The sequence below is a fragment of the Ochotona princeps genome, chromosome 4, assembly GCF_030435755.1.
Source record: "Ochotona princeps isolate mOchPri1 chromosome 4, mOchPri1.hap1, whole genome shotgun sequence".
Classification (NCBI taxonomy): domain Eukaryota; kingdom Metazoa; phylum Chordata; class Mammalia; order Lagomorpha; family Ochotonidae; genus Ochotona; species Ochotona princeps.
In genome coordinates, this window is record NC_080835.1 from 48,906,923 (window position 1) to 48,932,201 (window position 25,279).

Here is a 25,279-nt window from a genome sequence, read left to right on the forward strand (position 1 = left end):
ATATTACAAATCGTCTCTGAAGTAATGCACTTTAAACACAGGCTTTGAAAATTTCTCCTTTCAAAATTCCAAGCCAGATAAATTCACAGCAACAAGGCATCAAATAGAGAAGACAACAAGGCATGATGAGTTACAATCAATGGAAATGCCAAACAAGAATCAGAGCTGCAGAGATTATAACCTGGGTAGTCAGGAGGGACAGAACACAAAAATAATTACCCACAGAATGGTTAAAATTATGTGAATGAAAAACAAGTTGAAGGAAAAAAGGCACTTTCAAACATGTTAGGAAAACTGACAACATACCATTTTAATACTTCTACAAATGGAAAGAAGTGGATGTGTTTTCCAGAATTGCTCAAATGAAAAAAAACCTGGATTCAGAAAGCCAAATGCATCCCAATCGAGGTAAATTAAAATAAATGTCCAGTTAATGATATTACAGTTAAGCTAATTAGAACACCAAAAATTAGAAGCTGACATTGTGACTCAGCAGGTCAAACAGCCACTTGCAATGCCAGCATCCCACATAAGCACTGGTTTGAGTTCTGGCTGCTCCACTTCTGATCCAGTTTCCTGGTAATGCACCTAAGAAAGTAGTGGAAGATGTCTTAAGTGTTTGGGTACCTGCCATGAAGAAAAAGCAAAAAGCTCCTAACTTCAGCCTGGCCCAGCCTGGCTAATATTGCCATCTGGGGAATGAACCAGTACATGAAGATCCTTCCCTCTCTGTCTCTCTTCATTTCTGTAACTTCATCTTTCAAATAAATAATCAAATCTTTTCCTTTTTTAAAGAAATTAGGTAAAGAAGGGACATACCTCAAAATTACAAATGCTATTATATGACAAAATCAAGCCAATATCACACTGAATGGGAAAACATAAAACAATTTCCCCTTTCATTTTGTACAAGGGGAAGATGTACATTTTCTCCACTCTTGTTCAACATAGTTTTGGAAGCATAGCAAGGAAGAAGTCAAATACTTATATTTTTACACAACATGATTTTATATACAATGAAAAACCTAATTAATTCATCAAGCTGTTGGAATTGTTAACCAATTCAGTAAAGTCAAAGGACACAAATCAACATACTAAAAAGTAGCATTTGAAATAAATAATGATTTTGTTGAAGGAGAGATCAATAGAAGAGTCCATTTACAACAGCTACAAAAAATACAGCAGCCAGTTCTGTATATAAACTAAAATTGAAATGTCAATGAAGGAGTCACAGGATGTGGCTAAGAACTTGCATTTTTTTAACATATTGGTTACTCAATATCACATCAATTAATTCCATAACGTTATAAATTGTTGTTGATGTTATGTTGGGGCTTTTAATTGATCGGGATGATACTCTGCCAGCTCTACCTTCAGACCAGAGATGGTCTCCCCAAGAAACCATTGAATTTATCTGGACAGTAAGATGCTGGACTCTATGCTTGGTATATGCTTGCAATGAAAGAATCCTGACTGAATTTTAACTGTAATACTGCAACAAGGTGGAGGAATCCACCATGGCTGGAGGGTACGGAAGAGGTTGGTGGAATCCCAGAGCCTATGGAACTGTGTCACATAATGCAACGTAATTAATAAAAATATTTTAGTAATAATAAAATATTATAAAAATTTATTAATATATTTAACCAAAGAAGTGAAAGATCTCTATTACAAAAAATATAGAACACGAATGAAAGAAATCATGAAGAACACACACAAAAATATGGAAAAAAACATTATTTGTCCATGCATTGGAAGAATTATCACCATTAAAGTGTCAATACCACCTAAAAAATCTATAGCTGCAATGAAATCCCTACCAAAATTCCAAGGACATCCTCTACAGATTAGAAGAACCAATCCTAGGATTCATATGGAACCACACAAGATCCAAAATGGCTAAAGTAATACTGATCAAAGGAACAACACTGAAACTAGAGGCATCACAATACCTAATTGTAAAGCATAATGCAATGCTCAGCATACTTTGAAAACTGATGTAAGTCAATGCAACATAGTTAATCCATGAAAATACATAAGCCAACTGATTCCTGACAGAAATACAAGATCATACATTAGGAAAATGATTGCCTTTTCCAAAAATGGTGCTGGCAAAACTGAATGTACCTAAGTAGGAGAATGAAATTAGATCCCTATCTCACACTGTTTCACAAAAATCAACTCAAGATGGACCAAAGACCTAAATGTAAGAACTGAAACTTCTGAAATTGCTAGAATGAAAAACAAAGGAAATACTTTAACATACTGGTATAGGAAATGATTTTTTTTTGGTGAGATTCCAAAAGTTCAGATAACAAAATCAAAATTAGACAAATGGGATTAATCAGATTCAGAAGCTTCTGCACAAGAAAAAAAGCAATCAAGACTGAAGAGGCATTCAATAGAACCAGAGAAAATACTTCCAAGTATTTACTCAACAAAAGAGTGAAATCCAGAGTAAGTCATAAACTAAAAAATGTAAACCACTACAACAACAAAATAAGGAATTTAATTTAAAAGTGGGCAAACGGGGACCAGCACTGTGGTGCAGCAGGTTAAGATAGCACATGCTTTCTATACAGCTGCTAACATGTCTGGGAAAGCAGCAGAGGATGACCTGAGTGTTTGGGCCCCTGCTGCCCATTCGAATACTCCAACACTCTGGACTTGCGGCTTTGGCCTGGACTGGCTCTGATCAGTGCAGCTATTTGGGCAATGAACCAGCAGATGAAGGATATTTCTCTTGCTGTTCCCCTCTGTCTTTCCCTTTCTCTGTGTCACTCTGCCTTTCAAATACACAAATAATTTTTAAAAAATTCATAAATAATCAACAAATGGCCATATACTAATATGAGCCACCTAAGAAATGCAAATCAAATCTCAATGAAATATCACCTCATACTCACAGAATAACAATCATACAAAAGACCAAGTAACAGATGCTGGAAGTACAGGAATGTGAACTCTTACTTACTGTTAGTGGGAATGTAAATGACTGTAGTCAGTAAGGAAAACAATACAGGGATTTCTTCACACTCTTCAAAATTCAGCTAGAACTGTCATGTGATACAACAATGCCATTACTGTGTATGTACATATACTAGGAAATCACCATATCAAAGAAACATCTGCTCTTCCATGTATATAGCAGCACTGTTCATCACAAACTAGATACAGAATCAACAAAGACATCAAAACATGGATAAAGACAACATGGTACGTCTGTGTGTGTATATATATGTATACATATGTACATACACACACAAACACACACAAATTTAACAACATCCAACCATGCAAAAATTCCTGTCACCTGCCAAAAAAGTAATGCATATAGAAGACATCATGTTAAGAAAAATAAACAGGGCCCAACAGGATAGTGTAGCAATTACAGTCCCCGCTTTGAAGGCACTGAGATCCCATAAGGACGCCGGTTCTAATCCTGGCAGCTCTTCTTCCCATTCAGCTCCCTGCCTGTGGCCTGGGAAAAATAGTCAAGGATGGCCCAAAGCCTTGGGACCCTGCACCCTTGTGGGAGACCTGGAGGAAGCTTCTGGCTTTGGATCGGCTCAGCTCCAGCCGTTGCAGCCGCTTGGGGAGTGAACCATCGGACAGAAGATCTTCCTCTCTGTGTCTCCTCCTCTCTGTATATATCTGCCTTTCCAATAAAAATAAATATTTAAAAAAAATAAACAAAATAAAGAAATAAAAACAAGTACCACATATTCTCCTAGTATGTTTGAACTCAAAAAACCAAAACCCAAACAACAAATCAAAAAATCAAAACATATAATGGTTATCACTATAGATTGGAAGGGGTGGAACACATGGGAAGCTGGGTGTTCATTAACTGTGACAAATATATCATATTAATATGTTATTAATAGGGTAAACTGGGCATGAGGCATATGGGAACTCATTGTACTACTTCATAATTTTTATTTGGTTATTCTCAAATAAAAGTTTATTTGCAATATTTTTAAAATTCAGGAACAAAACAAAACAGGCATAATTCACAGATGAGTGAGTATTTACAAAAAATTCACAATTATAAGACTTAATAAGAGCTTGGGCCCAGCACAGTAGCCTAGCAGCTGTAAGTCCTCTCCTTGCACGTGCTGGGATCCCATATCTACCATGGATTGTATCCTGGCGGCCTAGCTTTCCATCCAGCTCCCTGCTTGTGGTTTCGGAAAGCAGTAGAGAACAGCCCAAAGTCTTGGGACCCTGCACCCACATGGGAGACCTGGAAGAGGCTCCGGGCTCCTGGTTTCAGATCGGTGCAGCTCTAGCTGTCTTGGCCACTTGGAGAGTTATTAAAAGCAGGAAGAATCTTCCTTTCTGTCTCTCCCCCTCCTTGTATATCTGACTTTCCAATAAAAGTAATTAAATCTTTAAAAAGAAGAATAAACAAGAGCTTTATAACTGTGTTAAATAGAAAATAAAATTTTATCTACATGTCAGAAATAGTCAGAAAATGCAATTTTTAGAAGACATTTCATTTAAAATAGCAAAAAAAAAAAATTCGGTGCTTAATAATCTGAGAAATACAAAATTGTCTTGGGGAAAATGATAACCCTTGAAGGGTGGACATTTTGTATGTCAATTAAGACACTGCTTGGAATATCCACTTCCTAAATCCCATTGCAGATTCCTGCAAATGTGAACTCCAAGTGCATCAGCAGGTGATGACTCAAGAGGCTGAGTCCCTGCTACCACACAAGGCCTGCACTGAATTCCTGGCTCCCAGCTTTGGTCTGGCTTAGCCCCAGGCATTACAGGCAGTTGGGAAATGAAGCCAAGACATGGAAACTCTGCATCTCCACGTCTCTCAAATGAGTACAAATAAGTACAAATTAAAAGAAATTACAGATGATAAAGAATTAAGTAAATGGAGAGATATTATACTCACAAATATAAAGACCCAATATTACAAAAATGTAAAATTTCCCTGAATTTATAAACTTCATACAGGTTTAAACACACAACAGAATTTTTCTTTACCTCAATAATATAACTTTAAATTTATGATAAATGTAAAGTATCAGCATAAAGTGAACTACAGAAAAAGCCTAGATGATCTGCTGACTAGCACAGGATTCTTTCTTTTTATTTTTTTTATTAAATTTATTCATTAATTACATTGTGTTGTAATTACATAGAATCTGGGATTCTCCCCACACCTTCCCCCCATGGTGGGTTCCTCCACCTTGTTGCATAACCATAGTTCAAGTTCAGTTGAAATTCCCTCTTTGCAAGTATATGCCAAGCATAGAGTCCAACATCTTATAGTCCAGTCAAGTCCAAGTCCAACTATTTATTGGGTAGACCCTCTCTGCTCTGAGGGCAGAGACAGCAGAGTATCATCCCAGTCAAATAAAAGCACTAACATACCATCTGCAACAATTAACATCGTTATGGAATTAACTGACATGGTATTGAGCAGTCAACATGTTAAAAATAAATGCGATTTCTTAACCACTTTCTGTAGCACAGGATTCTTAAATTACACTACATAAAACATTCCATTCTAGATAGAGTAAAATCATAATTAAAAAAGCTAAACCTTTAAAATGTATAATTGAAAATGCAGGAGACATAAATTTAAGAAGTCTTCTTAAATGAAACACAGGGTACAAATGTTAAGGGTTTTTAAAAAGTTTGTGGAAAATAAAAAGTAAGCTTATCTTGATGCAAAACTTTGAATTTCATGAATTGTTTTTCTATAATGCATATTTCACATGAATTCCCATATGTATGGACTTCAGTTATTTTACAAATTTATTCATTTTATTTATTTAAAATTGGAATGAGAAAAAAGGGATTTTTTTTTTTACTTAAAGATTTATTTATTTTTACTCGAAAGCCAAAATTACAGAGACAGAGGAGTAACAGAGATCTCCCATTTGCTGGTTCACTCCCCAAACAGCTGTCATGACCAGAGTTCGGCCAATTGGAAGCTGGGGGCCAGAAGCTTCTTCCAGGTCTTCATGTGAGTACAGAGGCCCAAGGTATTGGTCCACTCTCCACTGCTTTCCCAGGCCATTAACAGGTAGCTGGATTGGAAGTGGAGCAGCTGGGACATGAACTGCCACCCATATAAGATGCCAGTGCTACAGCACTGAAAAATGGATTCTCAGTGCACTGGTTTACTCCTCAAATGGCCTAAACTGCTGGCTGTCCAGACTGAAGCCGGGACTCAGAAAGTACATCCAACTCTCCCACATGGCTGGCAAGGACTCAAGCCCTGTTTCCTCTCGGGCATCTTAGAAGAAATTCCTAGAACAGAAGACATTAAGTGGAATCCGATCCGAGGACTCTAACATGAAATGTGGGTTCCAAACAGCAGCTTAACCTACTCAAGCAATACTTGCCTTTTGACTACATTTTCCATTAGAATACTTTTTGAAGTGTTATAACATAATGGAAAATACTGAAGTGTTATTACATTAAACCTGTATGTATCACAAGACACCATATTGTGAATACAAAGACAGTCTTATACAGAAGATGCTTGCAAGATCAAAAAAGCCCATACTTTTGTACAGACTGTAAAGAGTATATATGAATAAGTAAGGAAAAGAAAACAGCACAAAATAATGAATAAAGGGGCTGAGGAGACACCAGGAGTTAAGCTACCACCTGCAGTGCTGGTATTCCATATGAGCACTGGTTACAGTCCCATTGCTTCACTTGAGAGACCTGAATGAAGTTGCAGGGTCCGTGCTTCCATCAGACTAAATCCTGCCAATTGTATTTGAGGAGTGAGTCAGTGGACGGAAGCTCTGTGTCACTCGACTCACTCTCTGTTTCCCTTTCTGCCTCTCACCTTCTTTTTGCAACTCCTTCTTTCAAATAAATAAATAAATAAATTCTTTAAAAGGCGCTGGATAAGCATTTCACAAGAAAGAAAACATGTACAACCAATAAACATATTAACATTTATCCACCCTGACAACTGAGAAACTGCCAACAATATTTCATTTTACATGCATGTCACACAAACATACACACACACACACACACATTAATTGGTACAACAAGTACAAGAGTTGGTGAGAAAGTACAGCATCAGAAGCTGTCACTCTCACCATAGGAGGATCAATTAGTACAGCCACTGGAGAAAAGACCTTGTTATTATCTTGAAAAGTTGAACATGTGTACTCCTTTCCTCTGTTAGGAATATGTCCAAGAGAAATTATTTCATCAAGTGATGTATCTGAAAATCTTCTACCATATTACTCACAATCACAACACTAACAACACCCCCAGAGTCACCAATAAAAGAATGCGAACTTGTCATATTAATATATTAATAGAAGCAATAGAAATACATGAACCTCTGCTGTTCCATTCAACCATCAGTGTTTACCAAAAAAGCCAGTCAAAGGAGAGTTATGCAAGGAGAAACAAAGCCATAACCTATACTGCCTTACATATGAGTATAGTTTACAATGTAAATAAACTTTGGGACTGTGGTTTTCTCTTGGCAGAACTGGACTGAGGAAGCATGTGGGATGGTGGACAATGTAATGGTCAGTAAAAACACTCGTAATGTCCTATATACTCCTCAGACATCAGGTTCATGCCTGTTCATCTAACTATACCTTCATTAGTCTGTTTGTGACTTGTGCACATTCTATATTATAACCACACTATTATACTAAAACAGACTCTTGGTAAACTAATGCCTTTTCTAAAAATATTTTTTAAAGATGTATTTATTTATTTCAAAGAGTTACTGAGATAGGGAGAGATAAACAGACAGAGATCTTCTATCCATTGCTTCATTATCCAAATAGCCACTATGGCTGGAGCTGGGAGACCTGGATGAAGCTCCTGGCTTCAGGTTTTGGTTGGCTCAGCTCGGCTTGGCTTAGTTCTGCATGTTGCCACCATGTAGGAAGCAAATTCATGAATGGAAGACCTTTCTCTTCTTTGTCTCACCCTCTCTGTAACCGTACTTATCTTTTTTTTTTAAGATTTTTTTTTTTATTGGAAAAGCAGATACACAGAGAGAAGCAGCAGCAGAGAGGATCCTCTGTCCGCTGACTGACTCCCCATGTGGCCACAAAGGCCACAGCTAAGCTGATCCGAAGCCAGGAGCTTGTTCTAGGTCTCCCACAGGATCCCAAGGCTTTGGGACATGCTTCACTGTTTTCCAGGCCACAAGCAGGGAGCTGGATGGGAAGTGGGGCCACCAGGATTCGAACTGGCAACCATATGGCAACGACTTTAGAACCAGACATCACAAGGAAAGGACTTCTGCCACTAGACTAATGCACTGGGCCTCGTAAATCTAATTTTCAAACAAATAAATCTTTAAAGAACAAACCAGCTGACAGAGATTTTGTACATCTTCCTCCCAAGCACAGTGACAGTTTTTCATTCTACAGGCTCCAAACTCAAACTGACTCGGTAGGTGCGCTGAATGTGGCTGGTGGTGCTTGGCCCTCTCGACACCAAGGCAGAGAAAGAGAGCTATGCTGGCTTGGGAAGGCATGTGCTTAAGGAGACAGTGATGGCAGGGGGTTTAGATACATGAGAGAAACCGGTGGTTTTAAAAAGTTGCCCGGGAGAGCCCCAATTCCCTTTATTTCCAGAGTTGTAATATGCTGTTATAGGATAAAACAAAAGGACGCAAATGGGGGGAAATTATCACTTCTGAAACCTTATGTCTGAGTAAGTACTGATGTATGCTACCACCACACAAAGCCTTGCCTTCTCTCCTGAGATCTAAACTGGACTGATCTTGTCTAGATCAGTTACTATTATGTGTAGTTCTTTTCAGGATGTCTTCTTTATGGCTTGGATTCTGTTGGGTCCCACGTTTTAAACTGTGGTGACCACTCCTGTGAACCACCTTCACTTCTAGGGTTAAAGTTGAGCATCTGATCAAAGAAATACTCCTGAAACAACTTGAGAACATAGGCAAGAACTCAGTGCTCTTGGAAATAGGCAATGATCTGTGGCTGCAGACAATGGTTCATAAATGCCAGGATCCATTGAACATAAACAACTTAAGAAAACTCTATAGAAAATGTGGTAAGAAGGACAAGTCGTTTCTGTTATCTGTTAGAGAACAGCTACTCCATCAGAAGATAGAGAATAATAGTTCCTCTGCACCATTTTCATGAGTAATTCTTAGAATCTAAGAATCTGGTTTTGGAAAGATACAATGAAGCTCCAAAATAATAACTACATGTGAATTGATATATATTTAGCACCTTATCCTATCAGTAAAATAATGCATAAATTCTGTTTCCAAGCCCACCCCACCCCACCCCACCCCACCCCACCCCAAATGAAGAAATGTTGGACTCACATTGGTGACATATTCGATATCCTTCCACAGGATGCACTCCCTGGGGAAATCAGCCAAGTCTAAGAAGTGATCCACCACCACCTGGCCAATTAAGTCGTGGCGCGAGAACCTGTCAAAGTCGTACACAGAGAAGTGAAGCTTCCGTCCTTCAAGATCGTTGTAGGGAACTGGAAATAAAAACACTTCATCGAACACAGGGTTCAGGGTCTTTCTGTGAACCTTAGTCTGGTGTTTGGTTTTCCGATCGGGAAGCAAATAGATCTTGACATAAGGATCTGAAGTCCCAGAAAAGTCCTTGGCCGGCAAATTAACAGCTTTATGAATCTTCACTATGAGCTGCTCTAAGTCACAGTCATATTTTAAAATAAAGTTCAGTTTTCCACAAGCTTTGCTGTTACTCCTTCTCCCGTCATCATTATCCAATGACCTCTGCTTATATAACTCCGGTTTAATTCTACCAATTCCAGTCAACTGCTCCTGCTTTTGAAGCTGCTGGATGTTGAAGTCTGGGTTTGACAGGTTGAGTTGTCTTCGGATTGAATTATGCCTTGAATGAAGAGCAAGAAAGAGCCAAGTTATAACCTCATTAGCTATGGGTCTTTTAGAAACTCGTGCTCGCAATGTGGGTAGACTGTTGTGTTCTAGAGCGAGCTTATTTCTGTGGACTTTTTTTTTCCCCTTTTCTGGCCTAAATTCAAAACGTTCATCAATGTGAATAAGTTGCTCCCTGTGGCCTGAAGCTCAAAACTGAGGCCTGGTATCAGGAAATGAACTTACTAACATGTGACCTGGGAGCTTTAAAGGTTTGATGCACTTGTTAACTGTCTAATGTAACATTAAAGAAGCTTATCTGGCTGGTGGAATGCAAAGGTTTATACAAATTGCTTTAAAAATAAAATTATCACTTGTATATAATATTCTGATACTTAAATAGTTGGCTAAATGTTGTCTTCAGAAAGATGTTTCTTTAAATTACACAGAAAGTCCTGTCACTGACTTACAGCTTTATAATGGTGTGAATTCTTAATTCAGTTTTAAATCAAAGTGTTTCCTCCCAAGAAGGGTTTTTGCTCAAGTGAAGTTATGTGTGACTAGATGTGCCTGCTTATACTGGATTGTTTTTGGCTCTGACTGGTACAAGCTCTGGAATTGTGTTTTTGTGGGATTATGTGGGTTATCAATTATCAGGAAGTTTTATTTTTGAAATAAACATTAATGATACAAATATTATATTAAAGGTGGGCTATCATAAATGACTACAGGGATTCAGTTAAAGAAGTTTGGGAAGAGTTTTTGCAAATTATATGTCTGCTAACAGAATGTAACAGGGTATACAGAGTATAAGCCTCACCCTACGCATCTATTGGTTTCGATTATAAAGTTCCTGACAGATAGATTTTTAAAAATCTCTTTTGGAGACTCGCAAGATGGCCGACATAGGAGGAAGACTGTGAGAGAGCTCACAGACAGAGAGGGCTAGAACGCGACAAAAGCGTAAGTGGAGCAGCATAGAACTACAGGGAGAAGAACATGAAGTCCCCTGGACAGTGTGGAACCAAAAAAATCCACACAACTCAGAAGAGCAACCAAGGAAAAACAAAACAAACGGCAGGGAAGACGACTTTCCGCTCCTGACCTGCTGAGTCACCTTTGAGTGCAGACGCTGAAAGCCGCTGACCGACCAGCACACTCTGTGGCCGTGAGGACCAGCGGTGATTGGGACCCGCTGGCATCTGCTCACCCTGGTCACCAGGACCCGCCAGGACCTGCGCCCGCTGCGGACACCAGGACCCTGAGTCACCGGGACCCGCCGGCATCCGCCCACCCTGGTCGCCAAGCCCCGCCGGGACCTGCACCAGCCTCCAGGTTCCACCCACCTACACCCGCCGGGACCAGCAACAGACGCAGTAGCCGGGAGACGCACCCGTGGCGAGGGTTCCCACCAGAGGAAGAGGCAGACTGAAAGAACCTGAGGTTTGAGTGAGTTGGGTGGGGACAGTGGTGGGTTGGAGGCTTCGGGAGTTGGCCCCCAGGGGCATGCACAGAGCCTGAACACAATTGGTGCTCGTCTCCCCGCCCCTCCCCCCCCCCAGACTCCAGCATCTAGAGACAAGAGGCGAGCGCCTTGAAACTGCCAAAACTGTGTCTGGGAGAAAGGCAAAAGGCACACTGAATACTCCCCCGTGCCTTTGCGGTCTGGCACTCAGCTGGGCGGTGCTATCCCACAGGAACCCAAGCACGCCTCTGGGCTGGGCAGTCCCGTGCTAGCGCTGGGGCGGTCAGTCCCCTGCAAGCGCTGGGGTGGGCGGGCCTGCGCAGGAGGCGCTTCCAGAGAGCACCTGGAACACCCCAAGCCCTATAGTCCCGTGCTTGGGAGACGAACAAGGAGAGCACTGCGGACCCGCGTGCAGGAGGCGTTCCCAGAGAGCACCTGGAACCTCCACGTCCTGCAGTCCCTGGCACTGGGGACACACCGAGAAAGCACCTAGAATCCTCCGAGCCCTGTGATCCCGCACACAGGGGGCGTGCACAGAGAGTGCCTTCACTCCCCCACGCCCTGTGGTAGCATACCTGTAGGGGACGAGCTGAGAGTGCACTTTGAATCCGCTGGACCCTGGAAGTGGCGCCCTGAGGTCCAGTGTTCTGGAGACGCACCAAAAGTGCCTTGAAAATTCCCACACCCTGCTACTCCACGCCTGCAGACTCCGATCTCTACAGGATAGTGCTTGGAGACCCCTCAGCACACTGGTGCCTAGGTCTCTCAAAAAAGAAACACTAACACAATGGGAAGAAATACCAGAAAAGGTAATGATCCAGATGAGAGTGCCAACACCCTACCAATAAAGGATCAAAAGCCAATGTCTATTTCGGAGATGCAAGATGAAGACATAGAAGATCTACCAGACAAGGAATTCAAAAAAATAATGTTAAAATATGTCAGAGACAATGAGAAGAATTGGGAGGACTTCAAGGAATTCAAGAACCACATAGCCTCAGAAATACAACAAATGAAAAGTAAAATCCTTGACTTAGAGCACAAAATTGAGAGCCTAACCAACAGAACAAATACAGCAGAACAGAGGATCTCTGAAACGGAAGACACACAAAACGAACATACCCAGTTCATGAAACAGCTGGAGACAAGTCTGAACAAAGCCAATAAGACCATACAAGAAATGAAAGACAACCTCAGAAAATCGAATATTAGGATTATTGGCCTTCCTGAAGGAGCGGAAAAAGAGTCAGGAATGCAAATGGTGCTCGACGAAATTATACAGGAAAACTTCCAAAACACTTGGAACATGAACCCAGCCCAAATCCAGGACGGTCAGAGGACTCCCAGCAGATATGACCCAAAGCGATCTTCACCCAGACATATGGTGCTCAAATTCCACTCCAACGAAGACAAAGAAAGAATCCTAAGACAAGTACGAAGCAGAGAAAAGATCACATACAGGGGAAAACCAATCAGGATCACTGCTGACTTCTCTGAAGAGACTTTACAAGCAAGAAGAGAATGGACAAAGATCTTCCAAATCCTGAATCAGAACAACTGTCAACCAAGAATATTGTACCCAGCAAAGATCTCATTCGTATTTGAGAACGAAATCAAATACTTTCACAGCAAAGAGAAATTAGAAGAATATGCCAGCACAAAACCAGCTCTACAAAATCTCCTTACAAATGCACTAAATCCAGAAAAAAAGGAGGTGAATCATAAGCAAAGATGGCAAACAGGAAGATCTCCCCACTAAAGTCCACACAAGGAAGGGCAATTACACAGATATCAACACCCACAAAAACAAGTATGGCAGGGCAAAATCACAACCTCTCAATTTTAACTCTTAACACAAATGGCCTGAACTCACCAATCAAAAGACATAGATTAACAGAATGGATTATCAAACAGCACCCAACTATCTGTTGCCTACAAGAGACACATCTAACCAGAAGAGATTCGAAGAAGCTGAAAGTGAAAGGTTGGAAACAGATATTTCATGCCAATGGACGAGAAAAAAAGGCTGGGGTAGCTGTCTTAATTTCAGATGATGTGAACTTCAATCTGACACACATCAAAAAGGACAGGGAAAGACATTATATATTGGTGAAGGGACTGATCCATCAGGAAGTAATTACCATTGTGAACATATATGCACCAAATTCAAACGCACCTAGCTACGTGAAGCAATTACTCACGGACTTAAGGGGAGACATAGATATGCACACAATAATAGTGGGTGATCTTAACACCCCACTAACAATAGACAGATCAACAAAACAAAAACTCAACAAAGAAACAACAGAGCTCATACAAACAATAGAACAACTGGACTTGGTTGACATTTATAGAATTTTTTACCCTAAGGCCACAGATTATACATTTTTTTCAGCAGTGCATGGCACCTTCTCCAGGATCGACCACATGATAGGACACAAAGCAAACCTAAATAACTTCAAAAAGATAGGAATCATACCATGTACCCTCTCAGACCACCACGGAATGAAGTTGGAAATCAGCAATTCAAAATGCCCCAGGAAATACAGAAACTCTTGGAGGCTGAACAATATGCTATTAAACGAACAATGGGTCAGAGAAGAAATTAAAGATGAGATCAAAAAATTTATGGAAACCAATGAAAACTCTGACACAACATTCCAAAATTTGTGGGACACTGCCAAAGCAGTGCTACGGGGTAAACTCATCGCAATTGGAGCTCATGTCAAGGCCCAAGAGAGGCGCCAAATACAAGAACTAAACACACACCTCCAGGAATTGGAAAAATAACAGCAGAAGAGCCCCACACACAATAGGAAACAAGAAATCATCAAAACAAGGGAGGAAATCAACCAGATAGAAATAAAAAAAACCATACACAAAATCAATGAATCAAAAAGCTGGTTTTTTGAGAAGATAAACAAGATAGACACCCCACTGGCCCGACTGACAAAGAAAAAACAAGAGAAGGCAAGAATTAACAGCATCAAAGATGAAAAAGGCAACATAACAACAGACACCGCATCCATTAAGGCCATAATTAGAAATTACTACAAAGCACTGTACTCCAACAAATCAGAAGATCACCAAGAAATGGAAAAGTTCTTAGACTTCTACCACCTGCCAAAACTTAGCCCAGAGGCAACACATGACCTGAACAAACCCATAACTGAAGTAGAGATTGAATCAGTGATTAAAGACCTCCCAACAAAGAAAAGCCTAGGCCCAGACGGCTTCACTCCAGAATTCTACAAAACATTCCGAACAGAACTGACCCCAATCCTCTACAAACTCTTCAAAACAATAGAAAAAGAGGCAACCCTTCCAAACTCATTCTATGAAGCCAACATTACCTTAATCCCAAAACCAGACAGAGAACTAACAGAGAAGGAAAACTACAGACCTATCTCTTTGATGAACATTGATGCTAAGATTCTCAACAAAATCCTAGCCAACAGAATTCAAAAACACATCAGACAGATCGTTCATCCAGATCAAGTAGGATTCATCCCTGGAATGCAGGGATGGTTCAACATTCGGAAATCCATAAATGTGATACACCACATCCAAAAACTGAAAAACAAGAATCACATGATAGTATCAATAGATGCAGAAAAAGCTTTCGACAAAATCCAACACCACTTCCTACTAAAAACCCTAACCAAGGTAGGCATAGATGGAAAAATCCACAACATAATTAAAGCCATATATGAAAAACCCAACACCAGCATCATACTGAATGGAGAAAAGCTGGAACCCTTCCCACTGAGATCTGGAACAAGACAGGGGTGTCCACTTTCTCCACTACTATTCAACATAGTCCTTGAGGTACTTGCTGAGGCCATAAGACAAGAAAAAGAAATCAGAGGAATCCAAATGGGAAACGAAGAAGTCAAACTCACTATATGCAGATGATATGATTCTTTATGTAGAAGAGCCAAGAGACTCAATACAGAGACTGCTAGAACTTGTACGAGAGTTTGGTAGAGTGGCAGGGTACAAAATTAATGAACAAAAATCTACAGCCATAGTGTATGCGAACAGCCCCAAGATGGAAAAAGACTTAACCAGCAAGATACCATTCAAAATAACAGAGAAAAGTATGAAATATCTGGGAATAAATCTAACCAAAAATGTAGGAGACTTATTTGAAGAAAACTACAAACTACTTAAAAAAGAAATTGAACAAGACCTCAAAAGATGGAGTAACATCCCATGCTCCTGGATAGGTAAAATCAATATCATTAAAATGTCTATACTGCCAAAAGCAATATATACATTCAACGCAATCCCAATCAAATTGCCCAAAACATTCTTCATGGAACTGGAAACAATGATCCAAAGGTTCATCTGGAAGCACAAAAAACCACAGATAGCTAGAACCATCCTGAAGAACAGGAAGTTAGCAGGGGGAATCACAGTTCCGGACCTCCGGACATACTATAGGGCAGTGGTTATCAAAACAGCGTGGTACTGGCACAAAGATAGAGAGGAAGAGCAATGGAGCAGAATAGAAACACCAGAAGGAAACCCACACAAATACAGCCAAATAATCTTTGACAAAAAGACAAACGACAATCCAGGCAAATGGGAAGGTCTGTTCAATAAATGCTGTTGGGACAACTGGTTAATAGCCTGCAGAAACAAAAAAATAGATCCACATCTCTCACCATACACGAAGATCAGATCTAAATGGATAAAAGATCTAAACCTACATCCAGAAACCTTCAAACTTTTGGAAGAAAATGTTGGAAACACACTGGAACACTTAGGGGTAGGCCCTCACTTCCTAAAAAAGACTCCAAATGCAGTAGAAATCAAGACCAAAATAAACAATTGGGACCTCATCAAACTAAGAAGCTTCTGTACAGCTAGAGAAACAATCAACAAAGTAAAAAGGCAACCCACAGAATGGGAGAAGATCTTCGCACACGACTTAGGTGATAGAGGGCTGATCTCCAGAATATACAAAGAGCTACAAAACAACCAAAATGTCAAAACAAACAAGCCACTCAAGAAATGGGCACAGGAAATGGGCAAACACTTCACAAAGGAACAAACCCAAATGGCAAATAAACATATGAAAAAATGCTCAAGTTCCCTGGCAATAAGGGAAATCCAAATTAAAACATCAATGAGGTACCACCTAATGCCAGTAAGACTGGCCCACATGAATAAAAGCACCAACAACACTTGTTGGCGAAGTTGCGGGGAAAAGGGATCCCTACTCCACTGCTGGTGGGGCTGCAGGCTGGTACAGCCTCTATGGAAATCAGTATGGAGAATATTCAAACAACTCAAATTCAACATACCGTATGATCCAGCAATAGCACTCCTAGGAATATATCCAGAACAATTGTTTTATGAGAAACCAACATGCACTCCTATGCTCATAGCAGCACAATCAGTAATTGCAAAAACATGGAAGCAGCCAAAATGCCCATCAACAGAGGATTGGATAAGAAAGCTATGGTTCATCTACTCCATGGAATACTACTCAGCCAATAAAAAAAACAAAATGCAATTCTTTGTGGCCAAATGGGCCAAACTGGAAACCATAATGCTAAGGGAAATGAGCCAATCCCAAAAGGTTAAATACCACATGTTTGCCTTAATTTAAGATGATATGATGTTATGTATAACATGTTATGTTTTGAATGTTATATGTTGTGTATAAACTAAAATTGAAGTATAGGTGAGGTGGTCACAGAAGGTGGCTGGGAACTCGCATTTACTTTTAACATATTGGTTACTCATTACTATGTCAATTAATTCCATAATGATGTAAATTTTTGCTGATGGTATGTTGGAGCTTTCAATTGACTGGGATGATACTCTGTTGGCTCTGTCTTCAGACCAGAGAGGGTATACCTAAGAAGCCGTTGAACTTGACTAGACAATAAGATGCTGGACTCTATGTTTGGTATATGCTTGCAATGGGGGAATCTCAACTGAACTTGAGCTGTGGTTATGCAACAAGGTGGAGGAATCCACCATGGTGGGAGGGTTTGGGGAGGGGTGGGGAGAACCCAAGTATCTATGTAACTGTGTCACATAATACAATGTAATTAAAGAAGTCAAATAATAAATAATTAAAAAAAAATCTCTTTTAAAACTTGTCTTGTTTGTGTGGGTCCTTACAAGTTGAGAGACTTATTCATTATATACAATGTTATTTTTAATGTTATTTTCGTTTTTTTTCAGCTCAGAGCTCATAGTCACTATATTGTGTTACATACAGTTGTTCAATAACTTTAATTAAACAGCATCTCCACCAGAAGGTGACACGGAACAGCCAGGCTGCCTCTGAGGGGCTGATAAACAGACAGAGTGAATATCTGAATTGGTCTTCCCTTCTTAAGACTATGGCCTGAAATAAAAATGTAAAGATGGGATTAATACATCCCAAGCATGCATAAAACTGTTCCCTCTTGTCATCACAGAAGCTTATAGGCTAAACTGTCTTCTTAGGCCTAAAATACCCTCGTGGTCACTAATCACTCATGTGGTACAACAAAGGGTGGTGTCCCAGAGCTGTCACTGCTACCCATCAAACCCAATACTCCACAGTTACATATCTCCTTCTGCTCTAATTTAATTTTTTTAATCTTACAATTTCTGGGGGAAAAATAGGAGACACTGTTAGATACTTAAAAGTGGTGATTATGCTAACACATCCAGACAGTCCCATGCCCAGATGTGGGGCTGCTGTGGTGCTGAAACAAGCTTTCTTCTCTCTATTGGACTCTGGGCAGAGGTCGCCAAGTATCCTGTCCAAGCAGATGTCAGGACTACTACAGGTTCTGTTTCCCTCTGCTATTGATTTTTCCTTGCAGAACAGATTCTAAGTTTCAGAATTTGGACCTAGTCAACTCCTCATATTCTGACAGGCACCGGTTAGTGAGACTAACTAGTGACGATTAGCCTGGGTCACCGTGGGTGCCGTCCAATTGGTGGTGTTTTTTTCACAACAGAAGTGCCCTCCTTAAGACCCCCAAAAATTCCTTCTCAGGACTGGAGTCCAAGGTAGGGCAGTAACTCTGTGTCTACAGCCAGGCCCAAGCACTGACCCTCCCCTGTCACTTCTCTCCCCAGGGCATTGTTGAGCAAACTTTTTTTGAATACTGTGTCTTTACTCTTGTCCCATGTAACTTTAAATTTTAACCTTAGCAATGGAACACATTCTGTTTTACATGTACATTTTCTTAGACATGAGATCTGAAGAGAAATTAGCTCTACATGCTCAGCTGCTGCTAGCCTGGATTGATTGCCAGGGGGTGAGTGGGAAGGGCATTATGGAGAGATTTATACTTCAAAGACTAAAACAAGATCCCATTCCTTGGGAACCATTTGCACAGGAAGCCCTATACTAAAAAAACCCAAGCCAACCAAAGTATCTTCTTAAAAAAGTCAATCACTAAAAATGGTTATCTACATGATTAATTCCATTCCAATCCTCTCCACCCTCATTCAGACTCACACTTCCTACTGGGAAAACAGTTCAATCTAACTGTGAGGTAGTGGGGTGACTGCAGATAACAAAGCCTAGGCCAGACAACATTATTTCCTGGGGTTCCTTCCAGGAGGGAACTATTTGCTCATTGGAGTTAGGGAAATGGACAGAACAGTGAACTCAGAACAGAGAACCAGGGTGTCTCTTGACCTCCCTGTAAAGCCTCTGCAGCTCTTGGCAGTGGTGGGGGCTGCGACCAGAGAAGTGCAAATGAGAAAGCAGAGGTGGGAAGCTGCCCCAGGAACATGAAGAAGGGCAAATCAAGCAAATAAACAATCAATAGTCCACCGTTCTTTCAGGCTACTCAAATGGAAGCAGGAGGAAGGAGAGATAGAACAGAGTGTTATGACTTGAACTCTCCATACCCTGGATGAGGTGGCTGTACATGGTCAATGGAAGTGGTGCCTAAGTATTGCAAATGAGTTCTGCAAGGCAAGGGTCTAGAATTCTAATGTCACTAAGTGACAGTGATTATTATGTTGAGCGAGTGCTGCAAGGATGGATTTGTACATGACACAGACAGCTCTCAGAGTAGCATTATGTATTTTGGTATTTTGGTATCCTAGGGACTTAAAGTGCATAATAGAAAAAAACTTAAAAGTGAGCACTGTGATGCAGTGGAATAAGCTGCTGCTTGGTACATCCACATCCCATAACACAATATCAGTTTGAATTCTGGCTCCTCCACTTCCAATCCAGACACCTGTTACTGTGCCAGCGAAGCAGTGCATGATGCTTGGGTTCCTGCTTTCCATGTGGGAGATGTGGATGGAAATCCTAATTCCTGGAACCAGCCTCAGCAGTTACTGTTGCAGACATCTGGAGAATAAACTAGAGGATGAGATAGTCTCTCTCTGTCTGTATGTGTGTGTGTGTGTATGTGTGTGTGAGAGAGACAGACAGAGAGAGAGACAGAGAAAGAGACTGACTCTATCCTTCAAGTAAATAAATATATTTTGCCTCCTCCCTTGGACCACTCCATCTCAGAGGTAACACCCAATGTATCCTTTTAACCTGGGTCTGAGACGCTATTGTTGACTGTGCTTTAGGTCCGAAGGAAAGAAAAGTTGCTTGTGGCTTCAGAACTCTCCTTGATATTTTGTCTGTGCTTAACTTAGAGCAGGGAATTATACAAACAGCGAGACAGGATCTTCTTTTCCTTTCTGGGAACACCTAGTGATGGAGAAGAAAGAATTCAATTTTCCAGACCTACAGAGACACAAGGAGAAGTCCTGCATAGGGAATGATGCAATTATCATAGCACAAGGACAGGAAGAAGTAGAGATCAAAGGCTTCCTTGGGCTAGCATAGAACAACCGAGACAATGAAGATGAATGCATCGGGCCTTGGCACCAGCAGAGGTATGTGATCTAGTGCAGATGTATACACTGAAGCATGACCTGCTTTCTTCCACACTCTCCCACATTAAAACAGGTTTGCAACCTTAGGGTCACTTTCCGACACCTTATCTTTATAACCAAGAAGAGACTTTGTTTATCAACAGCCTTCCTAAAGCATCTCACATCCCATGTCTCTCTCCATTCCACTGCATTCAATTGATGCCCTTAATATTTCCGACATAAACTAACTTCCTGCATCTGGACTTTCACGCTATGTATCTAATACATTCTTTTCAGATTAATCTTCTAATGAATAATATAAGCACTTCAATGTCTACTTATTGCTCATCTACTAACAACTAATACAGAATATCACACATAATAGATGTGTAAAGTGTGTGTCTAAACACAGGAATGCTAGAGACATAATAGTTTTTGATAACCAAAATGTGAATTGAGAAAATGGTTAAATTTATTTTCAAGGCCTCATGTAAGTTGAGTCATATCTAAACAACTGTCATTATTTAAGCTGCCAGCTTATTAGAAGCTCAAGAAATAGTGATTTAAAAGTTACATGTTTCAGATGTTTACATCTCTCAATGTTCAATACACAAAATTATGGCTTATTAGAAATGTCAGGGCTGAGTATTGTGGTGTGGTAGGTTAAGGCAGAGTCTGTAACACTGGCACCCAAACGGGCATAGGTTTGAGCCTAGGCTTCTCTCCTTCTGATCCAGCTCTCTGCTAACAAGCCTGGAAGAGCAGTGGAAGATGCCACAAGTGATTGGGCCCAAATCAGAGACTTGGAACAATTTCAGGCTCATGGACCCAGCCCAGCCCAGCCTCAGTTACTGTGGCCATTTAGGGAGTAAACCAGCAGATGGAAGAATCTCACTCATATTCATTCTCTCTCTCTCTCTTCTCTCTCTCTTTGCAGCCCCTCCCTCCTTCCCTTCCTCTCCTTATTAAAAAAAAAAATCCCTCCCCTCTTTTTTAAAGAAAGAAATGTGCTATGAACAGAGTAAGTACAACATGAAATCTTTGTGCATTACTTATTGGAATTGTGGCCAATAAGGGAGCTTAAATTTGAAAGGTGATAATTATCTACCTCTTCTAATTTTGTCGGTGTATTTTTGTGAGTCTACGGATTGTTTAATTCAAAGAATATGTCAAAAGTCTACATGAGAGGTGCTTAATGGATGTGAGTCCCAGGTCAAATGGGGAAGGCTGTAGTGGCCTCAATGCAACAAGCTTTATTCCAGTAAAACCTCTGAGTCTATGCTAACAGTGTCTTTTGGGTTGTGTGACGTGGTAACCCTGGCCAGGAAACAAGGATGAGATGATCAAACTGCCAGTATCATGCAGGGCCCCCACAGGCCTGTAAAGGAGTTTGGGGTGTGATGATTGAGATTTTCAAGAAACCAAAACATTGCATAGGAACTTTCAGGAGGCTTAAGTAAACAAGATGATATTATCTTGGAGCATAAATCAGAAATTGGATTACATGATTTTTTAAGGCTCATTCTATTTTTGAGAATCCAGGAATTTTCATAGATTTGAAAGAGAATTTTATGAAGTTTTTGAAAACATTTTTTAAGAGTGTAATGCCAGCTCTACTTTCAGACCAAGGATGGCCTCCCAATGAAACTATTGAATTTATCTGGACAATAAAGATGCTGGACTCTCCGCATGGTCCATGCCTGCAATAAAGGAATCATGACTGGTTATAAACTGCACTACTATAACAATATGCAAGGATTCAATATGGGGAGAGGATTTGGGGAAGGGCTGGGGGAATCCCAGAGCCTTTGAAACTGTGTCATAAAATGATATTAAATACATAAATAAATAAATAAATAAATAAAAGTATAATATCCACATTCTCAGCACAGTAGGCCATTAAACAGGTGGGATTTGATTCTAATAGAAAAGAATTAACAGGAATTTACGATAGTTCTAACAGTAACTAAACACAAGCTTGACCTTGGAAGAACAACAGAAAGTCATCCTAACCAGAAACATCCTTAGAACATAAAAAAAAGCTCATTTTCAAGATGTTTTAAAAATACATTGATGTGAACCAAACAGAACAAAGCTGAGGATCCAGGTAAGGCTGAGAGGTGGTCAGGATGCCTTTAAATGGGAATCTTAGTTTTATGTGCACTGAGCTGAGAAGGTGTTCCAAGAACCCTGGGACTAGTGCTCATGGATGGGGGATGAGACAGAAGAAATAACAGCTGGGAGAACAGGTTACTTCTCACCAACTCATCAAAGAGGACCTTCCCCTCCCCAAATGGGGAATCAAAAATATCACTTAAAGGAAAATGTTAAAAATGTACATGAAGGAAATTTCATGCAATTCTTCCATTTGAGTTTTCTTATGCAACAGTCTTTATATACACAACTTACCACAGTGTTCTAGAGAAACCCAGAAAAACTGCATGCAGAATAGAACCAAATAGGAGACAATTTCAGTGGCAGCTCCAGTTGAAAGAATCCAGTGATTGAAGTACTGAAAGGATTTTATTATGAGTCGGCACCACCCCCATGAACTCACAACAGCATCAAGCAGAGCTCTAGGTATATTTAAGTCATAAATCTAAAGAGAAATTCTAGTGATAAAGTCTGAGGATTTCTTCTAAATCAAATGGCAAACAACCACCCATTTCCTCACAGGAATATTTTAAGCTGAGTTCTTTGATTCAGAATTAGAAATGATGCAAAAATAGGTTTCTGGAAAAAAAAAAAACAGTAAACTGTCATATTCCATCCCACTTAATGTGAATGAACAGTGCCTCTAGGATAAACTTTATTAACATAAAAAGGGTAAGATATTATTTTTGCTTCAAGAGAAGAAAAAGAAATCTTGGAAAAAAAAAACCCTCCAAACTGTGCTTACACTTTCTAGATAATAGCACATGCAATTCCCCTGGCTATTGTGTAAGTAAATATTTTCATTTTAAAGAAAGCTGCTTCCTGTGTCTCTTTTTCTGAAACTTTATTATAAAATAGCTTTTATATCTAGTGATTGAGAACAGGTGATTTAGCCTCAAATTCACCTTTCTTGCAACATTTAAGTCTCGGAAGAGTCCTGTATCAATGATAATGATGCTGACGATAGTAATAGCAACGCAAAATGAAGTTCACATTTTGAGGCACTTACTCGGGGTGAACTGGTCCATAGCACAAGTCATCACTTCATTCCTAAACCACCTCTAAGTCAGTATTATTATTATTGTTCTTTTACAAAAGAGGCAACAGACACAAGTGAAGGGTCAGTAAATTTGATCGATTCCAAAAAGTGTTACAGCCACTCCTTTTGAACTCAGAGCTCTCACTTTTTATCACTGCATTTATGTTACTTGTCCACTTCTTAAGAACACAAAGCATCTGAAAATGTGAAGAGAGTGACCCTAAGCGTGGCTGCTGCTATACAGCTTCACAAAGACTTGGAATGGACAAAGACTTGCAGACACATTGTGAAGCCCAAAGAGCCCATTGTGGCCACAGTTTAGGTCACTGTTTTAAGTTTATCCTACTGTTTTAAATGTGAAAATTGTATCCATCCCCTATAGCTATAGGCGTCAGTGAAATATATAAACTTCTTAAAGAGTATTCAACATACAGAAGGTTTTAATATCAAATATTGTTTTTGTCATGAAGGAGGACTACAGAACTCAGGAAACTAACTTCAGCAGAAGTCCAAGAGTTTTTCCATATTCATGCCTGTGATACCAAACAGACATTCAAATCATTATAGGCTACTTGGGTGACCAACATCACTGCTGCCAGAAAGGGATTTGAACAGGGCAATGGTCCTAACCCTTGCATTCAGAAAGGAAAAAGGTGTTACTGACCGAGCCGAAGAGGTTGGCTCTGTAACTTGGCGTTGCACACGGATGCCATGGGCACAGTTCTCTTGGACCCCTGGTTGGGTGGAGAGGGGGATGTCAGGGGAGGTGTGGCTGATCTTCATGGAGGAGTCAGGGCAGGGCGTAGGAGGGTCTAGGAAGTCCTCACTGTTCTCCTGCTCATTGGTTTCTGTGTCCGTGTTGTTAAGAGGCTCTTGGTTGTTGTCTTTGCTACTAGAGAGCAGGCCTCGTTCTCGCCACGGAACCCAGCAGAGTTTCCAAGACACGAAGAGAGACACACCGAAGAGGGCGAGACCACAGGCAGTGACTACAAGGGTCAGCAGGCTCACTGAGATATCTGCAAAGAAGCAAAGATCAAGAGTCAGTGTGATCACCCCTCCCATGTCCACACGTTTCACAGGACAAGCAGAACAATCCTCTGAGCATCTCTCAGGAGTCCACTGTGGAAGAGGGGCTGGATGCTGCTGCTGGTCACCTGTTTCTGGGGTAATGATAATGTGGGTTCAGATATACCAGAAGACCAGTGAAAAAAATCACAGAGGAGGTGGTATATCATGCCGTCAATGTTTAGAAACAACAAACAACCTGCGTAGCAAAAAGTGGTATATTCGGGGGAACTGAGAATACACTGCAAATCAGACAAAACCCTGTCCTACAAGAAGACTTTTTGTTTCTTTTGAGCAGGGCGGATTAAGTTGTTTTTAAAAATGTGGTATCAGGGCCTGACATGGTAGACTGGTGGCTAAAGTCCTCACCTTGCATACAACGGAATCCCATATGGGCACTGGTTCATGTCCTGACTGCTCCACTTCCCTTCCAACTCCCTGTTTCTGGTCTGGGAAAGTGGTGGAGGATGGCCCAGCAACATGACAGACTACATACCTTCACAGATTCAGGATTTGGTGAAGCGGAAAATGAAAAATTAGTTATTTAGACCTCATAGTTTTGACTATCCACAGCAGAGGCAACATTTGTTGGGCTACAATAAGGCATGCTTATGCCTCTATACACACACATGGATATATGTATAGATAGATAGATATAGATACACATACACACACACAAACACACACATATATACAAAGAGAGAGAGAGAACACAAAGTACCTTCCTTTCTTCTTTCTGCTGGAATAAAGAGCCTCTCCTAGGTCTTCCACTTCCAGGGCTGTAGTTCATTGCTTTTCCTAGGCTGTTAGTATGGAGCTGGACCAGAGGTGGAGCAGCTAGACTCGA

At 40.4% G+C, this 25,279-nt stretch overlaps 1 protein-coding gene across 3 annotated transcripts in view; it reads right to left on the reverse strand.

The window, feature by feature from the left end:
• Nucleotides 1–25,279, reverse strand: part of SYT9 (synaptotagmin 9) — a 327,980-nt gene that overhangs the window by 95,214 nt on the left and 207,487 nt on the right. For all 3 annotated transcript variants that reach the window (XR_009245327.1, XM_058663453.1, XM_058663452.1), the window contains 2 exons: nucleotides 24,032–24,383; nucleotides 9,326–9,872 (listed from right to left, as the gene is read on the reverse strand). Coding sequence is in view for 2 of the 3 variants with exons in the window: in XM_058663453.1 (XP_058519436.1) it covers nucleotides 9,326–9,872; nucleotides 24,032–24,383 (899 nt within the window). In the remaining variant the exon portion in view is untranslated. The remainder of the gene's footprint in view (nucleotides 1–9,325; nucleotides 9,873–24,031; nucleotides 24,384–25,279) is intronic.